The sequence below is a fragment of the Schistocerca americana genome, chromosome 5 (assembly GCF_021461395.2).
Source record: "Schistocerca americana isolate TAMUIC-IGC-003095 chromosome 5, iqSchAmer2.1, whole genome shotgun sequence".
Classification (NCBI taxonomy): domain Eukaryota; kingdom Metazoa; phylum Arthropoda; class Insecta; order Orthoptera; family Acrididae; genus Schistocerca; species Schistocerca americana.
The window spans coordinates 468,478,027-468,496,761 of record NC_060123.1 but is presented as its reverse complement, the minus strand read 5'-3'; the positions used below and the strand labels follow the sequence as shown (position 1 = coordinate 468,496,761).

At 40.4% G+C, this 18,735-nt stretch overlaps 1 protein-coding gene across 1 annotated transcript; it reads right to left on the bottom strand.

The window, feature by feature from the left end:
• Positions 1-3,417: 3,417 nt before the first annotated feature.
• On the bottom strand, positions 3,418-4,594 carry LOC124615873 (allergen Tha p 1-like). The gene is made up of 2 exons (XM_047144038.1): positions 4,377-4,594; positions 3,418-3,760 (listed from the first exon to the last, which is right to left on the bottom strand). The coding sequence occupies exons 1-2, from the start codon at positions 4,561-4,563 to the stop codon at positions 3,570-3,572; spliced, it is 378 nt and encodes a 125-aa protein (XP_046999994.1). The 5' UTR covers positions 4,564-4,594; the 3' UTR covers positions 3,418-3,569.
• Between the last annotated feature and the right edge of the window lie 14,141 nt (positions 4,595-18,735).

The window sequence follows — 18,735 nt, the reverse complement described above, 5'->3', positions numbered from 1 at the left end:
AAAGGGCAGTTCGGGCACGTTGCTCTGAAATTTCACGCTCGCTTTTCTTACCACTTATTGTCCGACTAACTTACGCTCCACCTCTATGGAACTTTCTGTCGACGACCGTGAATTGCACTCTATTTTTGGATTCCACCGATTTCCTGATCCCTCGTACCACTCTGTGACACCTAGAAGTGTTACAACTGCTCCACATCACTGAAGCTGGTGTAGTCCATAGTGTGACGACATAATGCATAATTCATTGAGGTATTCCGTACCACTTCGTAATGTTAGTGTTCAACTTGAATATTTATACCATGGTAAACCCGTTAGTGAATTACTCACATGTGAAGATAGTACTAAACTGCCGAAACCGGTAGAGTGAATGTTACACTTATTACGTGATCTAGATGTAATGACTTATGTGAAGAATACGCTGTAAAAGATTTCATTTAATTTGTGTTGGGCATCCTTTGGTCGCAATCTGTGAATATCGATTACTTTAAAACCTTGTTATCAGAATTCAGAGAGTTCGTAGCTACATTATTTGTCTATACTTTCAGTCAATTATAAACCATTCTAGTACACCTGTTGTTGCCCGCATACATATTGATAACCATTTGTTTGTTAATACATCACGGCAATTCTATCTAAATACAATAGAAACTAGTTGACAAACCGGACATTATCTGGATATTCAATTACCAACTATCTATTAGATATGGAAAGAAAACATGAACTGTGTTGGGAGTGTAATATCTAAAAGCTTCATTTCCATGTAATCGTCAAAACACCTTTGAAATTGTGAAACAGTTGTACAAATGAATGTGCATAATATACTAATGCGTAAGTGAGCTGCCAGCCGCTCTGGCCGAGCGCTTCAGTCTGGAACCGCGCGACTGCTACGGTCGCAGGTTCGAATCCTGCCTCGGGCATGGATGTGTGTGATGTCCTTAGGTTAGTTAGGTTTAAGTAGTTCTAAGTTCTAGGGGACTGATGACCTCAGATGTTAAGTCCCATAGTGCTCAGAGCCATTTGAACCATTTGCAAGTGAGCTGCTTCGCGTATCTGCAACCTGGTTTTGTAAACAATTCTATGGGAAGGCCTCTTTAAGGCTCTACAGATAGCTAAAGTTTTCGGCTACAACCGTTTGCGCTTCGCATTTGAAAGCTGACAAAAGCGCTACCATCCGTCAGCGTTTTTCTAAATTTGAGTTGACTTTAGGAGTGCATTAGTACAGAATAAGTTTGTTAAGGCTTCATGCACGATGCAGCCTTCTTTTAGACGTCCCAGCGATTACAGTGCCATTTCTCTTGAGCTATTTGTTGTACAATGATCTATTTGTGCAGATACATTCGGTGGCGTGTATGAATACTGTCTGCGAAATATGTTGCGAATGGAGTTAGTAACAAAGAAGTAATAACTTTAAAAGTCGTGCAAAATGCGGCGGTTCTTCACGCATATCACTGTTTATTGCATACTATCTGCTGATCTATTAGAGATAGATGGTTCTTACCTCGACAGAAATTGCTTTGGTTGAAACGGGTACAGTCGTTTAGGATAAGATCTGGATAATATAACACACACACACACACACACACACACACACACACACACACACACACACACACACACTTTTTTATAATATGTGTGGACATGCTCCTGGGAAGCTGGGCACGTAGCATGCTAGAGATATTCTATTGTATTGTTTTCCGTTTGCAACTGGCTTTCGTCGTACTGATGTTGTCCACTGCGTCAGTCCTGATGTCTACAGTTGTGTTGCTGGCTATTTCCCACCACCAATGTACGTGGTCTGAATTAAACTGAACTGTATTTAGTTTCCTGTGATCTTGTAAATTTCCAAAGGACAGATATCACTTACAAGGTCAGGCCACGACGCTACGATCATGGATTTACTTCAAACTTTGTACACCTTTAGTAGGCCATTAAAACAACATAATGTTAAAGTAGAAGTGTGTACTACTCTGGCAATTCCGAGAAAATCGCAAGGGAAGTTGTACGCATCTATTATGCAACATATAGCGTTGCGAATAGGGTGACTGCGACAAGTCATTGTGGTCACATGTTTAGCGTTCACACGTGGTAAGAAAGTCGTGGGCGAGGTGACGGTTGAAATTCTGCGAACACATACTTTTTAATCTATATCATTTTCATTATTTAATTTATATGACCTTTGAGAGATAATATAATGGAAAGAAAGCCAAGCGCATTTTCATGAAGTTGTAGTGAATTACGTATGTTATTTGACTATTAAATAATAATTAAATTTTCTAGGAAGATGGACAGCCTTAGAAAGGCCAAGTCAAACCTCGATAAATAATGATGTGATTGACACTATTCAGTAATATAGTAAGTCACAATGTGCCAGACCACAGGAGTAATGCACAATTACTCGTCGGATGGGCTCTCGACGTCTCCCGTTGCTAGATGGTATTTGTCATACCGACAAATACAATCATTTGAAACGGCATCTACTACATGGAGTGAATGCAGTTCTCCCGCATTTGCAGGGGGTGTTCAGAGTTTCTAAGAGAAACTACATCTCGTTGACATTATGAAAAATTTCTGTCTTCCAATGGTATAGATTAAAAACTAAATTTGCGGGACAACCGAACCGTCGCCTCATAAACATTCGGCCTTCGAAGCTCCAACGCTAACCACTTGACCACCATGAACTCAAACGGGCAGCACCTATACACAGATACGTAAGCACGTAACAGACGCGTAAGACATCTCGCGATTTTCTCGAAATTTTCAGAGTAGTGAACCTTACTACTTACACATTATGTAGTTTTCATGGCCTACCAAAGGTGTACGAAGTTTGTAGTAAATCTGTGATCTCTACGTCGTGTCCTCCCCTTGTTAGACACGGAATGGAAATGAAATCCCATGCCTGTTGACAGAGCTTAGACGAACGATGCGGGAGACCCGCACCGCCGTACAAACCAAGGTCCTAATGGAGGTGGTTTGCCGTTGTCTTTCTCCAACCGCAAGGGGTATGAATGATGATGATGATGATGATGATGATGATGATGATGATGATGATCATGAAGACGACGCAACACCACCCAGTAATCTCGGAGCAGGTGGAAATACCTGACCCGGCCAGGAATCGAAACCGGGAACGCTACCGCCACACCATGAGCGGCGGACCTTGTTAGACGTAGTGAAGGTAATTTGTTGAATTTGTTGTGATGGTCTTGTTTTTGCATTGTCATGGTTCCTACAAGTTCTCTATATGTGGTAACCGTAATAATGTATTTTACACTAAAAGGGTCTTACATTTTGAGAACTGTTCAGAAACAATGTTTCAGTTTTTTCTTATTTTATTACCATTAAAGAGACTAGTACCAAATATATGATCCTGGAAGAAAATTCGGCAAGGTCTAATTTTGGAAGAATAATAAAAACCAGTCTTATTAAAAGACCTTTATTTTAAAATATGTGGAACACAACAAATGTTAACAATAATCAGATAAATTAAGGTTCTTTGGTTGTATCACAGAGAGTCAACCCGATAAATGTTCTGGAGCTGTCACAGTGCAGTGCAAAAAGTGTCCCGGTGTTTAGGCGGAGACCCTCTTGAGCTCCTCGCCGTACTTCTGCCTGTAGGTGCCGGTGGGGTCGTACTTGTTCTCCAGCGGCGTCCACAGGTCGGGCTTCTCCTTGATAAGGAACCTGATCACCTTCTCGGCACCAGCCTTCTGCTTCTCGTTGCACTTGGCGCACTCGTTGGTCAGCGCATCAGGAATGGCGGCTGTTAACAGACACGGAATACAATAAGAAAAGTAACGACCATCAAAATAACACCAAATTAAACGCTTCGCGAGATCCATATCCAGTGCAAACATCCGCATTTTGTAAGAAGAGAGTAAGCCTGTTCATGTTCATAACTTTACTCCCACCTTACTTTCTGAGGATGTAGCAACACATTAGTAGGAAGCGTAGAAGTTAAGGTCTTTCTCAAAGGTAATCTATAGCAGATCTACGGTGCAGCACAGGTACCCGTAAAGTTAGAATTCTTAAACTACTGAAGGCGGTGTACATTAATGGTACCTCTTCTAACTGTCTAAACCAGAAATGTGTAGCAAGTTGTAATGAAGTAACGTATGCATCGAGGTTAGTTTTTTGCTTCAACAAAACGTGTAATTTAAACAATGAAATCTAATCGTTGCCTATCAGCAATATAAGTGAAGTTGACACGTCATTCAATTTGGTGCAAGAGGTGATACGAAACGTAAGAGATTGTATGAAATAAATTCCTAAAATTAGTGAAACAAATTGACAGGGACGAAATGTATTTAGTGGAGTTGCAGAAAGATAAACGCCGTGCAGAAACTGTCATACATTTTGAGCTTAAGAACTGCACTCACCCTTCAGCTCCTTTCCGTCTGGGGTACAGGATGCGTCGCTGTCAGAGAGGAGGCACTCGTGGTACTTCTTCAGTAGGCGGTCGTTGTGCAGGATGTCGTCCAGGTCGATGTTGTCGTACTTAGTGGTGTACGCAGCGGCAGCCGCCAACAGGCACAGGAGCAACAAAGCTAGAGTACAGCTCTGCATCGTGGTTGTAGAGAGGTTTGCCGACCGTGGCTGTCCAGTGATATGCCGACCACAGCAACAGCGGCGTCATATATACCTGTGCGTGACGTCACAGCGACAGGCTACGCAGACACTGGGCAGCTGCGGCACCTCGGCTGGTCCACGCACGTGATCGTTTCTCAGAGCTGCTACCGGTTTAGCGGGCAGCCGCTTGATTCCCAGGAACGCCGTTACCGTCACAACTTACTGGGAATTCCTTCACCTCCTCCGTAGGATAAAAACGCACCACTAGATTTCCAGTTTTGATTCTTCCGCTCACAAAAGTGTATCACAACAGGCCAGACGGAGGAAAAAATTTGTATGCCGAATTCAGCAGAATTAGTACTAGTGGTGATGTTTTATTGAGTGCCACAGTACTTAAAAACTGCACTAACAAGTCACGAAGAAGTAAAGGACATTATACGTGACATATATCTGAACATACTGAACTAAACTGATGAAATCAGAAAATATACAAATGCAGTAAATGAAGCAGGAAAAAGTAATACACACGTCTCAGAAATGAGATCGACAGGAAGTGCAAAATGACTAAGCAGGGATGGCTAGAGGACAAATGTAAGGATGTAGAGGCTTATCTCACCAGGGGCAACATAGATACTGCCTACAGTAAATTAAAGAGACCTTTGGAGAAAAGAGAACCACTATCATGAATATCAAGAGCTCAGATAGAAACCCAGTTCTAAACAAAGAAGGGAAAGCAGAAAGGTGGATGGAGTATATAGAGGGGCTACACAAGGGCGATGTACTTGAGGACAATATTATGGAAATGGAAGGGGATGTAGATGAAGATGAAAGGGTAGATATGATACTGCGTGAAGAGTTTGACAGAGCACTGAAAGACCTGAGTCGAAACAAGGCCCCGGGAGTAGACATCATTCCATTAGTACTACAGACAACCTTGGGAGAGCCAGTCCTTACAAAACCCTACCATCTGGTGAGCAAGATATGAGACAGGCGAAATACCCTCAGACTTCACGAAGAACATAATAATTCCAATCCCAAAGAAAGTAGGTGTTGACAATGCGAAAATAACCGAATTATCAGTTTAATAAGTCACGGCTCCTAAATACTAACGCGAATTCTTTACAGACGAATGGAGAAACTAATGGAAGCCGACCTCGGGGAAGATCAGTTTGGATTCCGTAGAAGTGTTGGAATACGTGAGGCAATACTGACCCTACGACTTATGTTAGAAGAGAGATTAAGGAAAGGCAAACCTACGTTCCTTGTATTTGTAGACTTAGAGAAAGCTTTTGACAATGTTGACAGGAATACTCTTTTTCAAATTCTAAAGGTGGCAGGGGTAAAACACAGGGAGCGAAAGGCTATTTACAATCCGTGCAGAAATCAGATGGCACTTATAAGAGTCGAGGGGCATGAGAGGGAAGCAGTAGTTAGGAAGAAGTGTGACAGGGTTGTAGCCTATCCCCGATCTTATTCAATCTGTACATTGAGCAAGCAGTGAAGGAAACAAAAGAAAAATTCGGAGTAGGTATTAAAATCCGTGGAGAAGAAATAAAATCTTAGAGGTTCGTCGATGAAATTGTAATTCTGTCAGAGACAGCAAAAGACTTGGGAGACCAGTTGAACGGAGTGGATAGTGTCTTGAAAGGAGGATATAAGATGAACATAAAGAAAAGCAAAACGAGGACAAAGGAATGCAGTCGAATAAAGTATGAGGGAATTAGATTAGGAAATGAGACACTTAAAGTAGTAAAGGAGTTTTGCTATTTGGGGAGCAAAATAACTGGTGGTCGAAGTAGAGAGGATATAAAATGTAGACTGGCAATGGCAAGGAAAGTATTTCCGAAGAAGAGAAATTTGTTAACATCGAGTATAGGTTTAAGTGTCAGGAAGTCGTTTCTGAAAGTATTTGTATGGACTGTAGCCATGTATGGAAGTGAAACATGGACGATAAATAGTTTGGACAAGAAGAGAATAGAAGCTTTTGAAATATGGTGGTACAGAAGAATGCTGAAAATTAGATGGGTAGATCACATAACTAATGAGGAGGTATTGAATAGAATTGGGGAGAAGAGAAGTTTGTGGCACAACTAGACTAGAAGAAGGGATCGGTTGGTAGGACATGTTCTGAGGCATCAAGGGATCACGAATTTAGTATTGGAGGGCAGCGTGGAGGGTAAAAATCGTAAAGGGAGACCAAGAGATGAATACACTAAGCAGATTCAGAAAGATGTAGACTGCAGTAGTTACTGGGAGATGAAGAAGCTTGCACAGGATACAGTAGCATGGAGAGCTGCATCAAACCAGTCTGAGGACTGAAGACCACAACAACAACAACATATCTGATAGTAATTCATATTTACAATATGTTATGTAATATCAGTTTTCAGATGAATTATGCTAAGCGATATATCGAAGTCAAATATAAACTAGTATCAATTATTAATTACACTGAAGAGAACTGCTCGCTAAAACAATTATTAAATTCAATTTTATGTTCCTGAAACAAAATTTCTCGACATAAACTCCGTTGTTTTCTGCATATTTTTATACCGTGCTTTCTACTGTGAGTAAGACCCCTTTGCGGCAGAGCTAACAGGCCATGCTTATTCATCGACACTATCATTCTCCAAGACATTTTTGGAGATTAGAAATGGAATCGGATCATCAGTACTCATCTATGGAGTAGCACTGTCTCGTCGGCTCTGTATCCTGTCATTTGTAATTGTTCTTTGAAGCAGACGTTCCATTTCGTGGACCAACATTGTCGCAAACTGTGGATGCACTCAAACTGCATTACTACTACATTCATACCTGTGTATAGGAATGCACTCGTAAAAGGTTGTCGTACGACAAAAGGAATGTATAGCGATAATCTGAGTGAAAGTGTGATGGATGGATACAGATCTATAAAGATAAAACAAGTAATGTTTTATGAGATTTGCATTACAAACTCAAGGTAGGGGAAGGCGGGGCAAGATGGGGAGGTGGGGTAAGACGGGGAAGGGCTATAAGCTACAGTTTGAGTGCTACCATCTGTGGATAGCTACGTCAACATCATCAATACACAGGTCCCAGTGTTTTGACATTGCTGAACTTTAGTTTCGCGGCGGTTTCTGTCAGCTTTGCGAGGTACGTAGAATTGTTAAACTGATTTGCAATGTTTTACACCTTTCGAGGTCCTAAAACATGTGTTTCGTGAACATTTGTCCAGACTGTATATATAGCACTGAATAGTACGTATTATTAACAGTAAACTGCTGTGTCAGTAGGCAATGTTCACTAAATAGTGTTCATGTAGGCGTAACATAACCTGACAGCATGGTAGGGGGCAAGACGGGGTGGGGCAAGATGGGGAGCTTCCCCGTCTTGCCCCCACTATTTGTCCAACCATTACGTTCTTATCGTCTCATGTGTTTACCTCGCTGCGGGTTTTGAACACGTACATTATACGTTGAATACAATTGTAAATAGGCTCTGAAGAAGGCTGGATACGGAGTATTAGCTGCGGACGCTGGGCCCACGACACTTGCCGGAATAGAAAGTGACGATGACGAGGCTGTCCACACTTGTGTACTATGTGAAACTAAGAGACCTAAATAAAACGTAATACCTGATTCTACAATTCGCATAACCCTGTTTCGAAACCTTATCGTCACATGGTTTCATTATTCCAGTCCTTATTTAAGCTTTAGAGATGAATTGGTAGTTTATGTTTCAAATCGAAATATTTGTAACTAAATGTAACAAGTTCGCAGGTTTCTTTGCATGCTATTGTAATTCAATGGTTAAGTAAACAAATGATAAGGAAACCTACTTGAATTTGTTTATTTTTGTCCCTTTTGTAAGGGTTTAAAGTTAGCTTCCCCCTCTTGCCCCCGCCTTCCCCTATATTAAATTCGATAATTCCTTTCCACTTGCCATGTAGTTTCAAAGTAAACTGGAAATTTCATATCCGATACATACACTAGTGGCAACATAAATCATGAGAATTATAAATCAATTCATGCTGATAAATGTAAAGATGCAGCAGACGTTTATTATGTGAATAGATCCCTAATGACACGAAGAATGAAAGAATAGCTACAATAACGAATAAACGGACGCCGGGTATCGGAATACTGAATATTTAATGGAAATGAAGCTGACCTATGAAAGAGACTCCGTGTGAATCTCTTATTGTGTCTGTGCAGGAATAGTGATAACGTCTGCAACAACAGCGGATACTGAACGACTAAGGAATACGCACAGTGCAATTTCTCATTTACAATACATTAACAATACACGACTTCTGTAGCCGTTAGATGTACATATTAACGCAACGAATTCTCGGAATCTGCTTGTTCCTTCTTCAGGTGGTAGTGAGGATGTTGCACGTGGAGCACGGGTGGCGTGCTGACAGCACAGAAAAAGTGACAGACTGCTCCCACCCAACGTCCTCCTCTATCATGATAGAAATAAAGCTAAATTTGTCTTCGACTCACGGATGTATTGACAACTGAACAGTCTAACTCCTGGAGAAAACCATCATATACCGCGTCTGGTATATGATGGAGCAAGTTTCACTCTTTGTCGTAGAATCTAAATACCACTCAAATACGAATCGCGATGTACGAGTACCACATTAAAAAATATGTATAATTTCATTTTCACCAACCATCCGTATGAAACTGACGTGTCCGCTTCTGATAGTCACAACTGGGCAGTTCAGGTAAAGAGAAACCAACGAGATTTTATTGAACACAATTACCACATATACAGGGTGTAAATTTTAGGTTGACAAACCTTGGTAAAATTCTAATTCATCTATCTCAAACCCCGTACTATGGGGAGAGATGGATAGTTTTAGTTTTAGCGAATCAAATTTTACCAAGTAAACAAGTATTTTTTATTTATCCGTAAAAAGAGAACATGGATTTTCTTGAATGACAGCGCCAACTACCAAGAATCAAAACAAATGTTTAAGACGAAATGTACGTAGTTCTTTATGTAGAATCTGATTCTGCAATAAAAAATGGGGATCCCATTTGAAATTCTAAAGTTGCCTCCCGCCCCACCCTCAGGGGACTGGGGTGGCTGGCTAATTTTAGCACCAGCAGACGTCCCCCTCGAAAATAATCAACTTTGGATTCTACACATTTTTTCGTGTGAAGCTTATTTTTCGAGTTATTCTGGTTTGTCAACTTAAAATATACTCCCTGTATATTCTCCACAACGAAACAAAGGAAGGATGGTCGTTCCATATGTGATACAAAATAAATGATGGTTAGCAAATAATGGAGCCTCTTAGATCCAGAATCACAATTTAAATTAAAAACTTCCATGTTAATTGAATGATCTATACACACTTCAGTGACCACTATCTTAAATTACATCAGGAACAGTGAGATCAGTTTCTGTAGTCACATGCTCTTCAATGAGCGGCCTCTTGGAGTCCTAATAACGTTAGTTTAAAACGGAAAAGTAAGTTTCTCACTTCGTGTTTTCAACTAAAGTCAAAATACTAGATTCAGTCAAGAAGAATAAATACTGAACAGTGCTTATGGTGTAATTCACTGAAGAAGTACTGAGAGCTAGCAGTAATGAAATACTGAAGTCCACCTCCGACAGAGAGAGAAACTTACAGCCTGTCACTAACCTGTCAGCTAGAGAAAATAAACAATTATACCAAGTTTCTACGGCCATATCGCTGATCACTTGGAGTTCCAGCTTAGAAGGCCGCGTGCTATCCGGAAGTCGATGGTCCAATCCGTGGCGCGGCGTTGTGGAGATCTTCAGGTTGTTGGCTGCGATGGCACTCTGCCCTCCGGATCACGTGCCCTAGCTAGCCCAAGCAGCCGCCTCACAGACAGATATGTGCTAGCCTACTTTTGGAACATGACAAGGTGGATACATGAAGGCGTACGGTTTGTCAGCGACCTCTATTGTCGCCATGTACGCCATCAGGTAATATGGATGGAGTTATGTCAATTTCCTCCACTTGTCTGGATGTGGAGTTCTGGGGTTGTAAAGTTCCATGTCGTCTGCACTGTAGGGCTGAGCAAAAGACCTCCCGCATGATGAATAAGTTCTACGTGATGCCTACGACGCCTAGTTTCAGGTTCAAATGGTTCAAATGGCTCTGAGCACCATGGGACTTAAAATCTGAGGTCATCAGTCCCCTAGAACTTAGAACTTAAGTAAAACCTAACTAACCTAAGGACTTCACACACATCCATGCCCGAGGCAGGATTCGAACCTGCGACCGTAGCGGTCGCGCGGTTCCAGACTGTAGCGCCTAGAACCGCTCGGCCACACCGGCCGGTGGTTTCAGGTACTCCAGCAAAAATAACACTCCACTGAGTGGTATACACTGAAGCGCCAAAGAAACTGGCGTAACCATGGGTATTAAAATCTAAAGATATGTAAACAGGCACAAAACGACGCTGCAGTTTGCAATGAATATATAAAACAAAAAGTGTCTGTCGCAGTTGTTAGGTCGGTTACTGCTGCTACAATGGCAAATTATCAAGATTTAAGTGAGTATGGGCGTAGATTTACAGTTCGCGCACAAGCTATGGGACACAGCATCTGCGAGGAAGCGATTAAGTGGACATTTTCCCGTACGAACATTTCACGAGTATACCGTTAATATCAGGAATCCCGTAAAACATCAGATCTGCGACATCGCTGCGGACGACCAAAGAGAATAATTCATCGTGACAGAAGTGCAACCCATCCGCAAATAGCTGCATACTTGAATGCTGAACCATCAACAAGCAGAAGCGTGCGGACCATTCAATGAAACATCATCGATATGAGCTTTCGGAGCCGCAGACCCACTCGTGTACCCTTGATGACTGCACGACACAAAGTTATACACCTCGCCTGGGCCGTCAACACCGACATTGGACTGTTGATGACTGGAAACATGTTGTCTGGCCAGACGGGTCTAGTTTCAAATTGTATAGAGCGGATGGACGAATGCGGATATGGAGACAACGCCATGAAACCATGTACCCCGCATGTCAGCAGGAGACTGTTCAAGCTGGTGGAGGCTCTGTAATGATGTGGGGCGTGTGCAGTTTGGGTGATAAGGGACTCCTGATACGTCTAGATACGACTCTGACATGTGACACGTAAGCAAGTATCCTATCTGATCACCTGCATATATCCGTGTCCATTGTGCATTTCGACGGACTTCGGCAATTCCAGGAGAACAATGCGACACTCCACTCGTCCAGAATTGCTACAGGGTAGCTCCCTCTTATGATTTTAAACACTTCCGCTGGCCATCAAACTTCTCAGTCATGATTATTATTGAATATATCTGGGATGCCTTGCCATGTGCTGTTCAGAAGCGATCTCTAGCCCCTCGTACTGTTATGGATTTGTGGACAGCCCTGCAGGATTCATGGTGTCCGTTCCGTACAGCACTACTTCAGAAATTAGTTGAGTCCCTGCCACGCCTTGTTGTTACACTTCTGCGTGCTCGCGACGGCCCTACACTTTATTAGTAAGGTGTATTACTTTTTTTGGTTCTTCAGTGTAATAAAAGAACTGTCTACGTTGTACTTTCTGTAAGTATGGTTGAATATTTAAAATTGTACACAAATATTATTTAATGCCGTTACGATCAAGTTAGTTTGTAATAATTATGGCAATGCTTATTTTACAGCAGACACTGTCTATATCTTGTCTGTACTGGAGATTCCTCCAGTCTTCCTTCAACTACATTGCGCCACAAAAAAACTGAAGCGCACCCATGGCATAGTCTTACGTCAATGTAACTAATGACATGGTCTTACGTCAATGTATCTACATACATATTCACACTATCGAAATGTATGTACACGATTCTCTGTGACAGGTAGAATGGCCACTGGATGACTACTAGTGTTGTTTGCATGTCGTCTTGTTGTCAAGCCCGATAGGGTGTATAAGGTTATCTGTATGATTGGCTCTCCTATGAGTCGTCAGGATTTGATTATTCGGTATCACACGCTTGACAATGGCTTTTTCGTAAAGGCAATGTTACTCGTAGTTGACCGTGAAATAAAACTGAAATAATCGGACTTCGTAATTAAATCGTTTCCAAAGACTGCTGCGGTAGGTGCGGACTCATAAACTAAATCTCAATATTACAATAATTTGCCAGCCATGCCAAAACGTCGTACAGAGGTGATTGTCTACTAAACAAAAAATTACACAGTTAGTTAAATCAGATATATTCAATGAATAAGCCTACAGTTCATAATCCTACTTACTTTTATAAATATAAATTCTTTACAGAATCGAGTGCCTAGTATGGTTGCAACTCGCAGTAATTTTCTATATCATGAAATATGGCGGTGTGCCAGACAATAAACTAAAATACGTGCTTCTCGCACCACTTCAACCAGGGCTCTGTTTTTTTTTTAATAAAACATACGAGTAACGTAAATGTACTTTTGTTTTATCAGCGACACAGCGCTGCAGTTGTGTGCCATAGGCTTTATTTATTTGTCACTGATTATTTATTTAATTAATATCTCGCGTTTCCGAGGAAACTCACGCTCGGCATGCAAATGTGCCTTTATATTGCCCCCTGAATTGCGAGGCGAAAGGACACACCTGCAGGCGAGCAATTCACCTAAAGGCACAAGAAAATCTAAGTTATCTACAACTATTTACATGACTTATATTATACTGTATATTATATACAAAATTTGAATGACGCGCGTGCGCCGAAAAAGTTCTTATGTTGGCAAAACAGAGTGCGCGCATGCGCAGAAGCGTCTGTGTAACTACGGCACTGCCGTTATTTCGTAAATTTAGATCACGCGGCACAGTATTGCAGTTCATATTGTTCGTGTGTGCGCGCGCATTTCTTAGTCGTTGCACAAAGAAAATATTCCACCAAGATTACATATGAAGACTACATTCTATGACAGGTAACTTAGTTTTAAAATTACAATATTTGTTATAATACAATACAACTTTAGATTGTTGAATGTTCTTAGTTACATAGCATTGCAATGAAATGCTTCAACGAAAAATGTTCTGTTGTTTCAGGTGCGTTGACCTATACACATGGTGTCGTTATCACAGTTCATATTCATCTGCTGCACAATAATTTTTTACAGGTTAGTATCGTCGTGGTAAAGTTTTTTGATCACAGTAACATCGTTGTATAACAACGTGATTAATACATAAGCGTGTCCATTTCCTATTTCCATTATAGTCGTTGTGATGCAGTTCGTAGTGAGTAAAAGCATTGCTTATTACAGATCAGACGTGACTCGTCGAGTAATTGGTCCACGTGCAGTTCGTTTTTTACATTCCGTGGAAGCTTGGTTGCAGAACCTCGGACGGCACATAGCTGGCGTCGATCCTTGGACAGTCCAGGTAAGAGTGTCCGTCACATTTCGAGAACATTTCATTCCCTGAAGTTCCAACCAAAACTCTTCCACCCGTCGTGTTGTTTTCTGGACAGGCACTTTGTGTCCATTTAATCCAGTTAACATCTTGAAGTTGGGTACTGTAGTAATGTCACTAGACGATGCACGAATTATTCACTTCACATTTTCAGTTTTTTTTGCTGAATATAGCTCACCTAAATGTTCGTGGTTACTCATCGAAGAAATCGTTCATCGCGTTAACAAAGGTACGATGCATCATGAATGTCATTAACAGTTTCTTTCACATAGGTTTCTGCGTAGTTGCAGACTTAGTAATGTACGTTAATGTCCGTGAACAGTGGTTCACTACGCATTTTTTTTTCTTTTTTTTTTTTTTTTTATAGTTTTTCACATTTTGGCACTCGTTATCGTTCAAATTTTCACACAGTAACAGTTACATTATACATCAGTTAAAAAAAAAAACATAAGTAATAATACATACACACGTCACATATTTTCTTAGCATAAACATAATACAGTTGCACATAAACATGTTTACATCATCATTACATAGCTATAGGTTATTACATTGTGTCACATTTGATTACATGAATTGCAGATATTTACATCCTCTTTAGCGGTTTTGCTGGAATATTATCGATGTTTTTTGTGATGTCATCTGAAATTAAGATAGGTTAGACACAACATTCATTACATCAGTAGGCAAGACCAGGCGTTTTCACTACTCAATAAATATTCAAAATAGTAAGAGAGAGAAAATGTTCGATTCCTCGCGTTTTGTGCGTGTGTGTAGAGTGTCTGTGTGGCCTTGACTACTGATAGATGCTTTTCGTGTTGAGAGATGTGCGTCTAATCTATTTCTCAAAGTAAAAGATCGCTTCACAGATGACGTCTGTCAGTTCGTCAGGTGTCATACCAGGTCAGTGGTACCTACAGTCACAAATGTTCCGTGAAAAATTTATATATCATTCACTGATACGTAATCATAAATTTTACTTTAATATTCAGTCTTCTCGGTGGTGCCGCGGCGTTGAAAGAAAAGTTCTTCTGTCTTCAACTGCGTCACTGGAACCGCTGAAATGAAAATTTCTATACTACTTATAATCTATGTTGTAATTTGTTTTAGTTCTTGCCACACAGCAGGTCGTTGAGATAACGGTACGTTATATGTCTTATGGTAGAAGATCTTGTGAGGCTTAACTTCAATCTTGTACACATACGTGTTGATAACACCTAATCGTTTGGTAAAAACTTGTAAATATTTGGATAACACTTCCTGTAGTTTTATACGTTCATGTACACTGAGAGCTGTAGCTTCACTTATCTTATGATCAAGCAATGTTTTCAAGTCCATTAGCTCTGTGTCAGATGAGTGTGTTTGCATGTCTTGAATGTCTTTGTCAAGTACTAACTGAACCTTGTACCCTGTACAGTGTTTGTCATGCTTTAGAGTTCTCCTGTCCAAATCAATAATAATTACCCTGCTTTTATCATTTAAAATACATTTACCTTTGGAGAAGTCTATAATGCAGTCCTTCTCGCTCATAATATCTATTCCTAATATGCAATTAGTCACAAGGTTTTGTACAACCAGGAATGGCCATAGTACGGTTCCATTACCTATTTTAACGTTTACAAAAACTTGCTTCGTAACCCTACATGACTTATTACCTAGTGCAGTAGTTATTTTACAGTTTTGGGCAGGAAACTCAGGCACAGGTTCCAATTCACATATCTTTTTATAAAAATTAAAAGATAAAACGCTCACAGCTGCACCTGTATCTAGGATTATAGTAGTTGGAATCCCACCTACTACACCAGTAGTGGATGCTAAAAACAATTTCATTTGTGTTTAAACGACATTGTGTACTGTCTTGTAAAAGTTCATCTGATATATTGCTATTGTGGTTGTATCTTATAAATAAAACAGGTAGTTTTTGTTTAGAATTACTCGGCATATCATTATTCTGTTGTTCAAGTGTGGTGTCAAATAACTGATTAACATTGAAGCCGCCCCCCAAGGATTCTTCAGCCACGACCTGGGGCAAAGTAGTGACTGTTTCTAGTTTGTTGGATTAGCATTTGTACTAGGTACTGACACAGATTGAGGTTGTGCATCAGGTGTCATTTCTATTATATTCACATTCGGATATTGCCTATTATGATCTCCAAACTTTTGCGGTTGTTGTTGCTGTTGCGCATTATAACTTACCTGTCGGTCGTAAGGTATGCTCCAATTTTGACCTGGTGGCTGCTGTGGTAAAGCAGAGTTTGAATGAAAGTACTGATCGTTACGAGTCCAACCTTGATGCTGTCTTGGCTCGTAGTTATTATTATTTCTATTTCTGTTTGTGTTTTTGTTATTACCTTTGTATCCGTTGTTACCGTTGTAGTTATTACCGCGGTGCCTTTTGTATGGATTGCCGCATGAAATGTTATTACTGTTGTAACTATTGTTCGTATTGGAATACGCGTGTTGATTTTGATTTCCGTACTGAGACGGCATGTGAGTTTGCTGTTTTTGTTGTACCGCGTATCCAACTGTGGGCGCGCCAGAATTGTGTTGGCAAGCCTGCATGTTTTGCATACCACTAGTGTAAACATTGTGGCTGCTGTTTTGCCGCGCGAAGCGCTGATCTTCAAGTAACATGTCAACCGAATCTAAAGCTGTTAAAAAATAATCTGAATCGTCATCCGGGATATGTAGAAGTTTTTCCTTAATGTTGAAAGGCAATTTGGCCTTCAACGCTCGGAGTATATCACGTGTTGCGACTGGTTCGTCTAAAAAATGTCCCATGTTCAAGTATTTTTCAAAATATCTACGTAAGTTACCATTTTTACTGTTAAAAGTTTCAGGTTCTAAAATTTGTCTTCTGAGTCGCTCCTGGACGGATTGCGACCAGAATTTGTTCAGAAAAGCACGCTCAAACTCACTGTACGTGGTACATACGTCAGCTTGACTGTATGCCCAGACAGCTGCATCGCCTTGGATGTAACCGACAATATATGAAATCTTTTTCCGGTCACTCCAAGTGCGTGGAAATGCGTTACTAAAAGATTTAAGAAAAATCACCGGATGAATGGTTCGTTTTTCTGGGATAAAAATCTGAAATTGCCTGTGTTTCATTAAGCTTTCTTCTTCCTTTGCATTATGATATGGATTTGTACCACTGTAATTACTGCAATGCTCAGCTGGCGAGTAATTACGATAATGTTGCTGTGGTTTACCATGATAATACCTTGTGTTTGTGTTTGCACGTTGTGGTATGTGTTGTTGTCGTGGTGTGTTTTGTTCTTGTGTGTATGTTGTGTGCGGTATGTGTGCGTCATACTCGAATGTATATTGATTTCTGAACTGTACATTTTGACTGATATTTTCGTTACATTCAGACTGTGGTTGATCGGTGAATTGTCTCATGGGTGCAGTGACGGATTGTACTGCGTCACTAATCAGCTGTTTGTTATTAGTGATGTATTCCGCTACGGAGTCGTGCACAATTGTTGGTAAATTTTCACGTATGCATCTATCAAAATGTTTGTCTTTGTTCTCTACCCAATCATGAAATTCTTTATTAATATTTTGAAAATGAGCTGTGGCATCAGATTGTAAGATGTCAGTCAGGTGTTGTTCAACATCGTCAAATTTATTCTGCACGTCAGTAATTCGTTTTTCAAGGTTGTCGTGTACTGAAGGATATGTTTGAATTTGTTCAGTAAGAGCTTCACACGTGACATTAAGGTTTTTTAATTGTGTCTGTAAAAGTGCTACGTCATTTGCAGTCTTTTCTTGTCTCGTATTAAGCTTGGAAAATTTCGTACTGAGTTCAGTCATCTGTTTGGTCAGTGTGGCGTCTATAAGTTCCACACGCTTACATAAAGTGTCATTAGCTGTCTTGAGTGCTATGAGATCAGATTTGATTCCGTCATTTTGTGTCTTTAACTGTTCATTTTGCATCTGTAAGGTTGCCATGTTTTCGGCGTTTTGCTTCATTAGCATTTGTAACATGTCGGCAATGTTTACCGTTTGCAAGGTCTCTGCCCCCGCCGCGTCATTAGACGTGACGTCATGCATTAACATGGGCTCTGATTGAGACTTTGAAATTTTTGTGGTGGAAGGCCTATTGTCAAAATTTTCGTCAACACTCGCGTCAATGTTTGATGAATCGTCACTACCGGTTGCTGTCGTAAAGTCATTTTCTAACATTTGTCTCTCGTCCGAGTCGGATTGCGTCTGAATAGTACGTCTTTGCTGTTCCATTTTTGCGTATTGTTTTCTAGTTATTACCATGCCACACGTGATATATGTTTCAAGAAAATATTTGACACTGATTTTAAAATAAAATACAGTTGAGTATGAATCGGTCGTAGCAACAATGGCTGTCTGTTAATTTAAAAATATAAACTGAATTTGAGATTATTGGTAATGGCTGCTGGCCATGTTACATGATATCGTACAGAAGTCGGCCATATTGTACACTCGTGTATTGGTATTGTTGCATACGTTATTGTTTAAGGAAAAATACTGAGAATGGAATTTATCACTGAAACTGTTATGCGGAAAAGAAACACTACAGAATTTTACTGAAAAGCTAATACACTGAATTATACGTCTGGTCAAGCCTGCTAATGCAAAGATGCTGCGTCTTACCTTATTTTGCTGGAAGCTTCTTTGCGTCTTCCCGCAAAATTTTATAATTGGCAAATATCTTCTGATTTTTTCATTTCTCATATAGTCAAGTCCAGGACCAGAAGGTTGATTTTTCACATGAAACAAAGAGAACAATGTAAC